The 15,620-nt window shown below is 40.7% G+C and overlaps 1 protein-coding gene across 2 annotated transcripts in view; it reads left to right on the top strand.

Moving 5' to 3' along the window:
• Positions 1-15,620, top strand: part of RGS7BP (regulator of G protein signaling 7 binding protein) — an 86,498-nt gene that overhangs the window by 48,062 nt on the left and 22,816 nt on the right. For both annotated transcript variants that reach the window (XM_016198758.2, XM_016198759.2), the window contains exon 3: positions 3,387-3,517. In XM_016198758.2, coding sequence (XP_016054244.1) covers positions 3,387-3,517 — 131 coding nt within the window. The remainder of the gene's footprint in view (positions 1-3,386; positions 3,518-15,620) is intronic.

Consider the following 15,620-nt stretch of genomic DNA (forward strand, 5'->3'; position numbering starts at 1 on the left):
CCTCAGCTGGCCTTCTAGGTGCTCCCCTGTGTGGGCTGTGTGCACTGTCCTGTTGTAGTTGAGCGTCACTAGTGGATGTAGTAGGGTTATAATCCAGCATGGTCGAGTCTGACCACCAGGTGCACTGTCTCTGGGGCCTCCCAGGAAGTGCAGAGTCAGCCTGTGCCAGTGCCTTGCCCAGGGCCACCCAGCATGAGCTACACAGCAAACCGTAGTTGGCTGCTACTTGTGCTGGGCTTGGAGGTGTCAGGAGAGGCCAAGCTATGAGCCAATGCAGCTGCCGCTAGTGCCAGGCCTGGGGCCACTTATCCAGCCGTATGGAGCAGCTGCTGCTTGTTTGAGAGATTTTAGGAAAGTCCTAAGCATGAGACTCCAGAGGCCACTTGCACAGAAAAGCCCCTGGAAATGGCCTGGATGAGCTGCAGGTGGGGGGGCGGGGCCTCCGGGAATCACGGGGCGGGGCCAAAGGTGGGAGTCAGGCGCTGGCGATTCAAACATGGGGCCTGCCTGCCGGCTGTGTGCGGGGAGGACTCGCCACAGGAGCCATGGCCTCCGCCAGCCCTTCTGCCTGGGAGGAAGCCGCCCTCCGCCTCTCGCCCGGATCTCAGGCAGGTTAGTTCCCCCCGAGTGTCCCGGGTCCTTTCAGGCTGCTGCCCGGCGCTGGGCTCAGAGGGAGCGTCCGAGTGAGTCCGTGCCGGGCCCTTTAGAGGAGCTGCTGGGGCTCCCGCAGCCTCCGCGACCCTCGGGGACAGTCCCCGCTGGTTTCACAGCCCGGAGTTGTGGGGATGTCTCTTACCGGCCCTTGAGCCCTGCGCTGGGGGCCTGCTGTGGGGCTGGGACCCCTCACTCCTCCAGGAAACCCCCACCGCCGAGATTCCCTCCCGGGTTTAACCCGCGGCACCGGGTGTGGGCCCGCGGCTCTGTCTCTGTGATTCCGCCCGGATCCTCCCGCGTCTCCGCCCCTCCTCCCGGTCTCGGTGCTGCTTCAGCTCCCTGGTTGTGGGGCTTCTGTGCAGCCGGATCTCAGGAGGCTCTGAGTGACGGTGGTTCTGTATTTCAGTTATAATCTTGATGTGCTTGCGGGAGGCTGGTGCGGCTGCTACCTACATGCCATCTTGTTTCCTCAAGGAACGAGGAAATCTGTAATGCAACTTTAGCAGCAATTAATTATTGTTTGGTGGATTCTATTTCTGGTGACACCTATTTAGTTCCTCCCCATAATGGTTAGAAAGGGTGAAATGGTTCCACGGTTTCTGGCATCACCATTGGTTACAGAGGCGTTAGAGAGGTGGCACCCAAGGTAATGTTATGAATTAGGCATTTTAATCTCTGTTTTGATTTGCCTTTTTACTAGAAGCACTTAATACATTGCTTTATCTCTCTGTATCTAGCTATAAAATCATAAACAAAATATAATGGCTCTGAAGATATGTTAATACGGTAGCCATGTCTTTAAATTACATAAAATGTCATCTATATAAGAGTTTTGCATATTTTTGGAACTAAGCCACTAGGTACATATTTTATACTTCTGAAAATAGGAATACTCCATGGCTTGGAATGATACTGTGCTCGCTAATTGTCCCACTCATCAAAGGTACAATACATACAACAGATTTATTATAGGGTCTTAAAAAAATCTCTGTATGAGCCACCAGGGCCAATGTTATGCGTAGGTGAAAATAGGCAGCTAGGACTGGGACTATGAAGCAGCACAGGAAAGACCTGCTTGCCTTAAAATCCTTTCCCTCTACCGGCCTTTGGAATGAGACACTGTCTTCAAAATTTTCTATCAAAATCAATGTATTAGCAGGAATAGACAGGATGACTTGATTACACAAACCACTGCCCATTATTGCTTCGGAGTCTAGCAAGGCCGCGAGGGGGTGGGACACAGAGACATTCTGAAAGGCTGAGATGCTATGAAATAAGGAGAGGAACTGCCTGAGGGTGGAAGGCACCCACGGAAGGAAGCTCTGAAAGAAAATCTGGGAACTTTCACCAAAGGTATATTTGATTCCAAGGCTGGCCTAGGGCTGGACCCATGGGACACAAATGAGAAAATAAGTAGTCCTTTGTTTTTCAGATAAAGCCATATTTTGCCTATAAGCTCTTTCGAGACACTTTGTTCTTTCTGACACAGGAAAGACATAGAATGACTGTGCACGTCACTGGTACTGAAGCAAAGAATGTTGCATTCTCTTGTGTTATATAAGCCCCAAGGTTAGACACACTCTGGCTCGTTTACTAAATAAGGATTGAAAATGAAAACCATCATTGTGAAGTGCTGCGTAAATACAAATTCCTTTTACTGTGGTTCCAGGACTTAAAACTTGAGCCTCCATTTTTTCCCCCCTAATAATTACCCCACACATTTTGCCACTGACCCACTTACAAAGGAATCCAATCCAAACACTGCATTATTTCATCAGATTTCATTGCATTTTAAATGAGCAGGGATAGGACTAAAGAGAACACATTAGGACAATTGACAGAGTTCACCTGTAGGCTTCTTCCGCGTCAAATCTGTCTCTAAGCTTCATCCCTTTTGTTTAGTTTCCTTTATTCAACACAGGGTAATTTACTTGCATATAAAAGGAAGAGTTTTATTGACAGCTGACTCCTCTCTTCTTAATAAAAACATAAAAGTGATCGCTCCGTGTTTTAATGTATTCACATGTATACATTTTATCGTTGTTAACAGGGAAAGTCTCAAGGACTTTAGAATAATTTTAAAACCTAAGTTGAGTGTTTATTTAGTGTTAGATCAGTAAGCATAATTATTAGAACTTTGTCACTTCTCTTTTTTTTCATAAAAATTTTATTTTTTCATTAAAAACATTTGGCCTCTCATAAATTAACCATAGCAAACAATAAAGGAAGATGCCTTAGACTGAGACAAAAGCCCTTGATAAAAATAATTCCTATCTGGCTCTCTAATCATATTATGCTAGGGTCTTAATATTAAAGAACAGTCTCATCACTGGCAATTGAATAGCTCTTCATTTGTTTCTCTGAAAATAAAAGTTTTTAATCTCTCCTTGTAAGCTAGGATATTTTTATGGTTTAAATATATTTTGGACTTTGTTCCAACAGTTAAATTGAAAATAGCAGATATTTTCAATTACTTAAAACATTTATGATTTTACGCTCCCAGCAGAAATCTGCTGCTAAAGGGGGGAAAAAATTAAGAGCGGTTAATCAGAAAGACACTTATGTAAGAACTATGATATTGGTCATTGGTTTGAAAGCAGGAAGTCCTAAATTTCAGACTCAAAGCTTTAAGCAAGCGTCATTGAGCACTTTTTCCTTTCAGAGCTAAGGCAAATGGCTGATAAGTGAAATCCTGAGAATGTTCACAGCTTCTCTCTTTCATTCTGTTGCAGCCCGGAAGATGGTGAGATCCATCCAGAAATCTGTCGGCTTTATATCCAGCTGCAGTGCTGCTTAGAAATGTACACAACAGAGATGCTAAAATCCATATGTCTGCTGGGGTCTCTTCAGTTTCATCGAAAAGGTATCTACATTTAATATATTGCCATAGACCCTGCAGAATGTTAAACAAAAGCTCATCTTTGGAAATGTTCAGGAAATATTTGATATAAATTAATAAAAGAAGTCAATATCAATTCTAAATGCATACGAACACTGATTGCCTTGAACAGAAATTGTGGTAGAAACAGTTCTCAATTTTATTATTTTACCACTTGTGAACATGACTTTGGTTAGACTCGACATAGGCATCAAAAATATATAATTATCTTACTAGGCTAGTAAATGCTATCCAAGGTTGCTGCTACGCATTTCCTAAATGAATTAGGTTGCAATAACACAAATTGCATATTGTATCCCGAAGATTAAAAGATAGGGGAAACTCAACAAACAATAGGGAGGCATATTAGTAATAGAAAATCTCTTTACCAGGCTTAAACTATAAAGAGGGTATGTTGGCTGAAATGACTGAAGTCTCCTTTAGTGGTAGTGGCTTCAGCATGGTTTGACCACACTACTGACTCCCATTCTCAGTGATGCTTTGCCTTCTCCTGGCTTAACCTTCAAGCTGCCTTCCCTGACATTAGCAAACTGATTGCAACAGTTTCAGTGATAACATCTGCACATCACAGGATCCATAAGGAGACAGAACATCTCCCTACTACAGACTAGCTAACATGCTAAGCTTCAGTCTGATCGAACCAGGTCAGATCGTGGGTCTACACTTGAACCAATCGCTGTAGTCAGAAGGATGGAATTATACAGACTGGCTTAGGCAATCAAGGCCCATTCCTGGAACTAGCAGAGGGTCAACCCCACCCAACCAGTGCCTGTTATATGATGTGTGAGGGTGGAATGGAGTGAATGCTGGGAGAAAGCCAAAAGTTCCATTACTAGAGGATTGAACCTATATTTTCTTCACTAATTCATCAAACAGTAATTTATTGGCAACCTCCTGAATGCAAACATTTTGTGCTTGAGCTTAGGAGAACAGAGGATACATAGTATGAAATACTTGCCTATGATTTAAATTCAGAGATAGAAAAGGTCAGTAAACTCATACTCAAGAGAAAATCTTGTAGAAAGGGTAGGACTTGAGCTGGGTTGTGAAGATAAGGTTCAGGTAGGGAAGGAAAAAGACATTTAAGGTGAAACAAAGTAGGAAGTTGAAATCAAATGAGCATGCAATTTGAGAGGAACTAAGTGACATGACAAAGTACTTAAAAAAATTAAGTCTTGTGTATACACATACATACGCACAAAACAGGACTAAAAACAGGATTACACTATGCTCCAAAAAGAATATTTTCCCCATGTACTAATATTATTTTATTTACATTCTAAAGGCTGACCTTCTAAGGCTTTCTATCTTTATTTCTGTTGCTAATACAAGTGAACATGTTTGAAGAGATTAGCTCTTGACACTCATGAAACCTGATCAGAAAATTGAGTATCATAAACACTGATGAAATCCAAACAGGTTGTCATGGCCCAATGTCTTCACTTGTCCTCCCTCTTTCTCTCTTACACACACACATACATGCCTTCAGACATAAACCAACACACAGAGTATAGAATTTCCGTTCTTTTTAACCATGGTTTAATAGACTGGGTAGAGTAGTTTTTTCCTCCAGATCTGCGTTGGCTATGCCTGTAATATTTCATGCCTACACATCACCCTCGTTGATGACATGTCCTAGCATTCAGTGACCTCCACTCTCACTCCTGCTCTAACTTCTCAGGTTGCCATCTGGTCTTCTGCCATCTACTCCTGGTTTTTGTCTTTTCATCATTGACTTTTGAAAGGAAAATTTTTGTCTACTAGCTCGGTTTAAAAGTAAAAGAAGTTTCCTCACCAGATTTCTTCCTTATTGTATTTTATCTTGAGTATTCAAATAAAAAACACATCACCTTTGACTTGATCAGCTCATCTGGTCGTCACTGTCTTCTATCTTCATTGTCAGCATTCAACTGCTAACCTCCCTTCCTCTTCTGTTAAAAATAGTCAGCCTTGCTCCCTGCTCTAGTGCCTGACTTATACACAACTCTAAAAAAAATATACCTGACACAGTGGTATCTCTGATGGGGCTCAGGCTAGGGAAGGGGCCTATCTGGATGACCTCACTAAGTCCTTCAAGAAATCAGTGCACCACCATCATCCAGTATCCCAATCATAAACCTTTCTTTTTTCATTCATTGATTTAATACATATTTATAAGCCAACTGCAATATACTAGTAGTCATCCTTAAATTCTACTACTTTAAGCCTCAAATTTAATAACTCACAATTCATGTTGATTGTTAGCTTTTCTAAACATTTCTTTAATTTGTCCATATTTACTCCTAGGCCACCATCAATTTTAAACTGTTACTACAGGTTTATCCCCCTGCTTTCCATCTTCAGAGAGAGAGAGAGAGAGAGAGAAATCAAACAGTGCTTAGAGTCTTAGGGGAATAGTGACTCCCATTCTAGCCTGTAACACTTGAAATTTCTTCTTTCTGATATGTTTCTTTTAATGCTATTATGAAAACAGATGTTTGGGTAACTTTTAGGTTATCTAATTTATTCTTCCTCTGTGTGAGTGTTACAGGCTGGCCATTCCCCTCTTCTTTACTATTTCTTTTCCATTAAGGAAAGAAAAGGAATTGTAATTGAGTCATTAAGTTTGGTTCAATAAGAGTCTCTGGTCAATTTTTCTTTGAGATTAAATACTGAAACCAAATTGATTCACAGTTATTTTTATTTCTAATCACCTCCCCGGCTGCTACCAGAGATCCAGCAAGTATTGTATATCACATTTAGTTTTACTGTTGTATTGAGTAGTTGTGAGTTTACTCGTTGGAGGGCACATAAGGTCACTGCAGACGCAAAAAGTATGTTTTTTTTTCTGGGGAAAAATAAACTTCAAATCATTTTAAAGTTCCTGCAGTGAGCATGAATTTATAACAAAGATTGTCCTTCTCTCCCAATTAAGCAAATCATAATTATTCCTAGTCCTTAACAATATCCTTGGTGGATCTTCATATTTTTTGCATATACAGTGCTTCTGAATTTTTGCTGCCTCATAAGTTTGATTGGTACAATCTATTACTTACGAACCTTTTATACTTTACAACATCATGCTATTGCCAAAGAAATGAAGAAAAACAGTACTAAAATGATTTTCTTTCTTTTCATGGCCAACAAAATTAAATTAAAGTACCAAAATGTGAGGTAAAAATCCACATTGAATAAAGGCTATTGGGTTAGCCCATGCAGAGTGTGTTCTGAAAAACTATGTTTGTTTCACAAAGACCACAGATGGGAATAATTTTAGACATTTTTAGTTTTGTATTTTAACACTTTTAAGTTGTAGATTGGACCATTGCTTGACAAACTCTAATTTCTATGTTTATAGTGAAAAAAATAGTTGCTCTCACGTCTTCACAGTTAGGTTGGTAGGAAATCTTTTCCCATAAGTGAGTCCATGTATCACACTGACCCTTAATGCTTGTTTCCTGCCACCCGATGAAATGAGATTGCAGGTTTCATTCACTCGGCTGGCAGAAAGTGGAGTCTGGTTTCTAAGGGAATTGAATGAGCCTGCTCCTGGGGCCATGGCTTTCTCCTCTCTCACATTTTCACCCCTTTCAATCAGTTTTGGCAACATTCTCATCCTGAAAGGAGCAGAGATGACAGAGCACCCCCTGGCCCCTCCCCCTCACCGATGACCCAGCTCTTTCCATCTTTGTTCTCATATCCCCTCACTTATCAGTGGCCGTCTCTGACTCTGCTCTGCCTCTCTGCCACAGCTCACAGCAAAACTGTCCCCAGGCCCTTTAACGTTATACCATTTCCCCCTTTCTCCCCCAAAATAAGGGCTTCTCTCCCATAAATGTGTCACTATGATAAATACAGAGATAAAAATATGCAGAAGAAATGTAATCACAAAAGGGAAAGAATAGAAAATGTTAAAAGTTGAAAAATCTTAATTCAAAATCTCGTGGGAGCTGAGGCCTCAAGAGGCTCTAATGGGAAATTAATGAACCGCTCTCCAGCAAAATACAGGACGAACTCAAGACAAAGAACAGACTATGAGCAGCAAAGTCTCCAGTGCAGCTAGCCGCATATTAAGACAAGGAAATGACCCACACCAATAAAAGAAACAAGCAGCATAAAGACAGAAATGGAATATACCACCAGTAAAGGCCTTATTATTTTCCAGTGCAATGAGGCAGTTGGTACTAAAATAGATCAGGAGGTTAGAAGGAATGAAGCAGAGTAAATCTTAAAATAGACTGTGCTTCAGATTCTGAGTGGAACGTGCAGTCATTGTTTGAACAAATATTTATTGAGCACCTATCATATGTAAGGCCCTGCTGTAGGTACAGAGATCAGGCTGAAGAGATCCCTGTTCCTGTGGACTATACAGCCCAGTGCAAGGAAATAGTATAGGAAAAAACAAATGTTCTAAAAATCCCAAATACCAATATGTGAAATGTCAATAATGAAAACAGAGCAGGTGATGTAATCGCGCTGGGCGTTTTAGAAGAGATGGTCAAGCTCGCTGAGGAGATAGCATTTAACCTAGATTTGAATCACAGGAGGAAACAACCTCATACGCGCTGGTATCTAATGCAAAGGGCCCAAGATCAGAGACACCCTTACGCTGTTGGAAGACTATAAGCGTGGCCAACTTCTGAATCTAGGGCTGATCTGAAATAATCTATTCGTGTTCTGTCGTGAGGGGTTCGTATACTAGGCAGTTAGTAGGCTGCCATATTCACCCCCTATTGCCCAAGCAGATGTCAATGAGCAGAGCAGCAGAATGAAAGGAATGATAATAGCCTCCACTGATTATGCGCCTTCCACTTGCCTGGTGCTTGGTCCGTGTGATCGCGCTTTATCCTTAAGTATCATTTCCCCCATTTTACAGATGAAGAACCTGAGGCTGAAAGAGGTCACTTGTCCGCGGTCACACAGCACATTGCTCCCATTGCAAAGTCTGTGATTGGTCCTCTACACCAGACCGTTGTCCACTAAGCTACATTGGAGAAGGGCAAGAGAACATCTCAAGTGGAGAGAGGAAAAATAAGAGCATTGTGGTTGAATTTTATCCACGGACTTGGCTAATTTAATGATTAGTGCACATACTTCAACATACCATGTTTTGTGGATAAAATCTACTGCATTTAATTTCTTTCCAAAATAACATGAAGTTCAGAGAGTTACTTTTAAGACGGGGGAGAAATTTAACTCCATAGATCATTTAATGATTTATAAAATATTTTACTTTGAGTAAAGAAGTTTATTCAAAGAAGCAATATACTTAGTAAAGTAAAATAAAATAAAATGCACCCTAGCTGGGTAGCTCAGTCGGTTAGAGTGTCGGCCTCATACACCAAGGTTGCAGGATCGATCCCCAGTCAGGGCACATACAAGAATCAACCAGTGAATGCATAAGTAAGTGGAACAACAAATTGATGTTTCTCCCTCTCTTTCTCTCTCCTTTCCTCTCTTTAAAGTCAATAAATAAAAATTTAAAATAAAGTGCACCATTCATGTGCTTCAAAAGGAGCATGATTTAGCCTTAGATACCCATTATGGGAGACCTAAAATTAATTAATTGTACAGTAAATCCATCTTGTCCATTGTTCTGCTCTACTTTAGAGTCCAGAAATGGAGCAGTAAAAGCCTCATAGGGACCTCTTCCCATTATCTTCCATTGTCTGCTCTTTTCCTGTGCTGCAAGGGGGCCCTGGGCTTTCTCACCCACCTCCATGAAGCCACCTCGATGGCTGCTGGATGGAACAGTGATGAGACTACAGTGCCATGAGGGCCACAGAGTAGGACTTAGGGCAGTGGGGGGAAAGGGGATAGTTCTATATTTCTTCTGAATTAAATGTTTATTTCCCAGTGTATGAGCAAGAATGCAGTTCTGTGTATGATGTAATTATTATTTTCCACTATGCGATTTATGGTATTGTGAATAACTTCTCGCCATAGTACAGAAAAGCATTTGAAACTATTTCTTCACATAGGTAAACAACTGAATTAATGTTACTTATTTCCATTTAAATTACATGCTGTTTAGAAACGAGAGAGTAAAAATGAACTACTTAACAAACAGTCTGTATTTCCCCAGTTGTTTTTTTCCACAGTGTATGGAATTAAAAAGCACCTCCCAGTTATGAAAATGCATGAGAGTGAGGATCACTATTTGAATGAGCTTCCATGCATCTCATGCAAGCCATGTTCATTTTGTCCTCACAGTCAGTATGAAAACTGTCCCTAAAGCCTTCCCTGGGCATAGTATCATAGCAGATAATGTGTCAGGAGTACAAAGGACATGGGAAATTGGCCCCTGCCATCAAGGAAATGATAGCGCAAAGATACATTATTAGCTCAGAGAAGACTGGTTTGCTTTGTTTTGATTCCTGGGGAAATTTATGTAAATGAATAAAACTGACTTTGCTGAACACTAGAGGCCAAACTCAGGACGTCCCCAAAAGACACTGTCTATGACAACGCTTCACATTGGCACTGGCAGGCGGAAGACAGGCAGGAAAGCAAGAAGCAATGGAAGTATAAAAGAGAAAAGAGAAGAAAGAAGATGGGAGAAATCAGAGGTCAGGAGAAGAAATGAGGCCTCTAGAGCGCATGTAAAAGAAGACCCCACTCTGCATAAATGACCCCAGCCCAATCCTCAGGCCGTGCTAGGACCTCTGAGGCTGGGGGCGCTCTGTGTGCCCTGGAGGCTGCCCCACATCAGATATGTTTTTGTTGCCCTGAAGCGACTGACCATTTCTCACGAATATAAGAATAACCGGTCTCCCAAGTTGGTATGTGCTTCATGGGTGGTTTCCCTTAACATTTCCTCAAACATGCCGATTATATTATCCATAAACAGGCTAAAAATACAAGGAAATCCCAAAGGAGCTGGAGGCAGAGAGCTCTGCAAGGCCCTGAGAAAAGTGGCCAACTTTTGGATGTCCTAGTTCCAAACAGTGATGCAGCCAGTTTCGTGTGATTTCAAGGTGCTCTAAAAGCTCGCCTTCCCTACCTGCATCCCAATCCAAGCAAATATTTGTTCACTGAGGCCTGAAATTGATTTTTCAGGGGACAGAGTTTTTCATTTCATAATAAGAAGTGAAACGATTTAAAATGCATATTCGCTTTCTTGGGTGAAATAAAACATTGACTTGAAGATACCATTTGGAAGCAGGTTGACCCCCTTTCCTGAGAGTCCACCTGGTGTTAGAGAACAGGTGCTCCATTCTAAGAACATTGGTCAAACGGGGAGGCTGTGGAAGAACTGAGGTTGGCCACTGTCCAGGCCTGTGAGGTGCTTTGCTGTTGACTCCCTCATGTGGCTTAGAAGAACACCTATGAACTATGACCCTTCATTCTCTCCAGCCTCATCTCTCACCAGCAAGCCTCTCACCTGCCCCTACCCCGTACACTGCCCTGCCTCACTCCGGGCGTCTTGAACTACTTGGAGGAACCTGAACTTGCAAGTTCTTTCCAGTTGCTCTCTCTGCCTGGAACAGATTACCCATACTGCCCCACTTCACACCCATCCCTTTCACTTGGCCTACCTCCATAGTTTCTTCGGGTCATAACTTAGATGGGGCTTCCTATAGGAAGAAGCTTTTCCTTGTCTTCCAAGGCTGGGATAATGCCCACCCACTGTGTCTCCCAAGCATTTCCATGGCACAGGTTGCAACACATGTTACATTGAAAGAGAGTTGTGTGGTTTCTTGTCTGAGCACATTGATTGTGCTCACCATTGTTTCCCCAGCATTTAGCACAGTGCCTGGAGTAAATTTTCAATTAACAATTATTGAACAAGTGAGTGAATTGCTTTCATTTTGTATGTGTTGTCAAAAGAGAAGGAGTATAATTGGAGGAAAAGCGTGTCCAGAGATGTTGGCCTAAACTCATGCATATACTATTTTCCCTCCTACTGAGAATACGTTGAAATAACAGATAAAGATATAATGAAAAGAATAAATCCATATTAGTTCTTGTTTTGTCAGGTTAGGGTAACTGCTACATGAAACAACACCAAATCTCAATGGCTTGGAACCATAAGAGTTCATTATGTATCCACGTCATAGTCCAATGCCAGAGCTGGGGTGGGGTGAGCAACTGGGATCATGTGGGAAGATTTTTAGGAGCCAGTCTGGAAAAGGCATACATCATTCCTGCTCAGAATCCATTGGCCATAGCTCTATCACATGACTGCTCCTATATGTAAGAAAAAGAGAAAATACGTAGATGTTGACAAACAAGGAGCTATCTCCCATGCCCCTGAACTTTTGAGGAATTTCTCAAAGCTGGAAAGTGATTGGGATTGGATTGGTGAATATAAATAAAGAGAGGAAGCCGTGGCTGGATAAGAAACTCACCAAGATACAAAAGAATTTCATGCAGGAGAAAATTACTTCAAAAATGAAATAAATTCCAGAGATATGTCAAACTTGGGATCAACAAATACAAGTCACAGGCAGTTGGAACTGTTGTCGAGGAAATTAATGTTTGAAGTTGCAGTCGGGAAAAGCTGGGCTGCCCCTTGCTGAGCAGAGGAGAGCATCATTGCTTGCCCCAGGAAAGCGCCTGGTCTGAGTGTGAGGACTGGCAGCAAAGCAGAGCACAGTGTAAATAACTCTGAGCCTCCATAAGGACAGCTGTAGAACAAAAAGAAAGTAAGCACATGACTCAGTGTTTTTTCCCAGGATAAGTTGCTTAGTATATCTCATTGGAGTAGGAGTGTTAAACAGGAAACTCAGCAGGCATGGGGCCCCCAAAACAGGCTGATGAGAAGCACCTGGAGAAAGACAGATGACATATATTTCACTTATATGTGGAATCTAAAGAACAAAATAAACAAAACTGAAACACACTTATAGACACAGAGAACAGACTGATGGTTGCCAGAGGGGAGGAGGGCTTGGGGGACTGGCTGAAAAGGGTGAAGGGATTAAGAACTACAAATTGGTTGTCACAGGGTGTAAAGTACAGCACAGGAAATATAGCCAATAATATTGTAACAACTCTGTATGGTGCCAGGAGGGTACTAGAAATACCGAGGGAACACTTTGTAAAGTATATGATTGTCTAACCACTATGCTGTCCACCTGAAAAAAACACAAAATATTATTGAATGTAAACTGTAATGAAAAATAAAATTTGAAGTTCTTTACAAAAACAAAAAAGAAGCACCCAGAAGCTAAGCTTTCGACACACCTTGTCTAGCCACACATCATGCCCCTGCCCCACAATAACCAGAAAGAGGATACTGTAATCAGAATGATAGGCAAACAGAGATCCTCAAAGATTAATCTGAATGGACATCCAGGAATGACTAGATTTTTAAGAAAAAACAAAACCCTGAAAGGGAAGTGCCCAAATGCAACAAACACACTGTACCTGATATTTGAAGAACCAGTTTTAAAGTGGAAACAAATGAAGAATTAAAAATATATGTAATCAATATTCTCAGAGTGATTTATTAGTCTGTCATACCCGTAAAACAGTAATTGTCTGAAATAAGCAGGAAGCGGCCAGATTCTTTGGAAATAAAAATGGTATCAACCAATAAAAACTCAATAGCTGGATTAATTACTGTTGGAAGACAATTCTCCTTTAGTCTCTTGCATTTCTGTACACCTTGCAAAGGGACTGCCCTTGTTTTACACTATCTTTTCAAGGATGTTTATTTGGTAAGTGCCTTGGAAAATAGAGGCAGTGTGTCCCTCCAGAGCAAGGCATACTTAATATTCAGTATAATGAAAATGTTTCCCTCTGGAGCAAAGGGCAGACATGCTCATAAAAAGACTCAGAATCCTTAAGCTCAGGGTTCCTTTTCTGTCACACAGCCTCCTATGTGTGCAGATAAGATCTGGCCCTTTTTGTATCTCCCTGTGGGAATTAGGACTCAAGAAACTAACACAAATGCTGATACTCTGGCCACTGCCACTATGTGAGAAATGAACTGTCTTTGTCTCTGACCCAGGAGTCTCATGTCTTCTTCTAGTATCCATGAAGCTGTGACAGGCTAACTCACAAACAGAGGAAAATCTCAGACCCTTCACAGTTCTTAATAATAGAAATACTGAGCCTAAAATAAAGAACTGAAAGATCAAGTCAGAGTATTCTCCCAGAACTAAACCCAAAAATAAATATGGAGTAGGGGGGGTAGTTAAGAAGCATAGATGATAGACCCAGAGACTCCAATATGAAATAGGAATTCTGAAAGAACAGAGAGAATTGAAAGAAATAGATAATCAGGAAAAATAGAATTTTTTTTCTTAGGCCTAAAGAAATATTTAAATTGAAAAGGCCATAATATATCAGTGAATCACTCCATAGATTACTTAATTACAAGAGAAAATGCTGCATCTACAATGGTCAAAGCTTGCAGAAACCACCTTAACCAAGCAATCAATAACACTTAACGAACATCATTAATAATGGAACAAAGTGATTCATGTGCTTTCTGACACAATGCTCTAAGGACAAAATATCACTTCTATAATATTCTTGCCGAAAGGTTTACTCTTAATCTAGATATGGAAACAATACGACAAATCCAATTTGAAAGACATTCTATAATACAGCTGACCTGGATTCTTCCTTCAAAAATATCAATGACATGAAAGACAGAAAAAGACAAGGGTGCTGTTCTAAATAAAAGAAAAATAAAGAAATGAAACAGCTAAATGCAGTCCATGATCCTTCATTGGATCCCTTGATTTAAAAAAAAAACACACACACAAAAAAAACTATAAAGGATATTATTGGAACAATTGTGGAAATTTTAATATAGACTATTAAATAATAGTATTGTTTCAAATTGCATTGAATCATATTTAAGCAAAGATTTTTTTCTGTGCAGTAAGTATTTAGAGGTTATGTAGAAAAACATCCTTGTTCCTTAGGAAATATATGCTGATATAATAAGGATAAAGCTTCATTAATATCTGCAACTTACTCTTAAATGGCTCATATATAAAAATTATATATGACCAATATAATATATATGAAACCTGTATACAATATATACACACACATATATATGACAGAGAGACAGAGGCTGAAATATAAAAGAAAATATGGCTAAATATTAACAATTGGTAAAACTAGAATATCTGGGTTCCATTGTATTATTCTTGAAAGTTTGCTGTAGGTTTGCTAATTTTCAAAATAAAAAATTCCAATCAAATGCCAAAAAAAAGATTAATATAAAAACAACCCATCCCTAGACATAGTTAGGAGTCATTTCATAACTCAAAAATTTAAAGATAACATTCTAAAATTTTTTCAGAGAGTTTGTGAGCTGACGCATGCACTAAACTTCAAGCCCACCATCCAAGGCTTACATTTTTGTTTATCCACAGTAGTACAGTGAGATCTAGAAAATGAGGAAAAGGGATATTACTTACCATTATAATCTCATAGGCATGTTTCAGGAAGACATGAGTAGTTATTTTACTTTGAAAAAGCTATAGAATGCACCCTGGCCAGTTTAGCTCAGTGGTTAGAGCGTCATCTCTCGGACTGAAAGGTCCCGGGTTCGATTCCAGTCAAGGGTACGCACCTCTGTTGCAGGTTTGATCCCCTGCTCAGGTTGGGGTGAGGGAGGCAACCAATCGATGTGTCTTTCTCACATCAGTGTTTCTCTCTCTCTCTCTGTATCCTCTGGTGAGAATTAAAAAAAAAAAAAAAGCTATAGAATGGTATTTGTCTTATATAAGTAGAATTATTGCAGGCTGTAAGTGTAAACAATGTGGTCATGAACTGGATTCTATCGATGCCCTTGCTGCAAAAGGTGTACACATGAGGAAGATAGAGGACTCCAAGAAGGAACATTACAGTACCTTGTGTCCTCTCCTGTTCCCATTGGAATAAAACCTTTGAGCTCTATAGTCCTGACCACAGGACAGGGGCCGCTGTGGCCCCAATGCCAGGCAAAGAGCAGAGAATTCCATCTGTGTGTATCTTCTTTGCTGCCCAAACCATACTCCATTCTCCAAGGCATTTTGACCCCACAGGAGTGTAGCAGGAGCCATGCATGCTTTCAGATGGCCCTATCCTTCAGAATTTTGAAAAGCAGAGACTGTTTGGGGGGAGCCCCTTTTTGCCC

This window comes from Miniopterus natalensis, chromosome 3, assembly GCF_054644295.1.
Source record: "Miniopterus natalensis isolate mMinNat1 chromosome 3, mMinNat1.hap1, whole genome shotgun sequence".
Lineage (NCBI taxonomy): Eukaryota > Metazoa > Chordata > Mammalia > Chiroptera > Miniopteridae > Miniopterus > Miniopterus natalensis.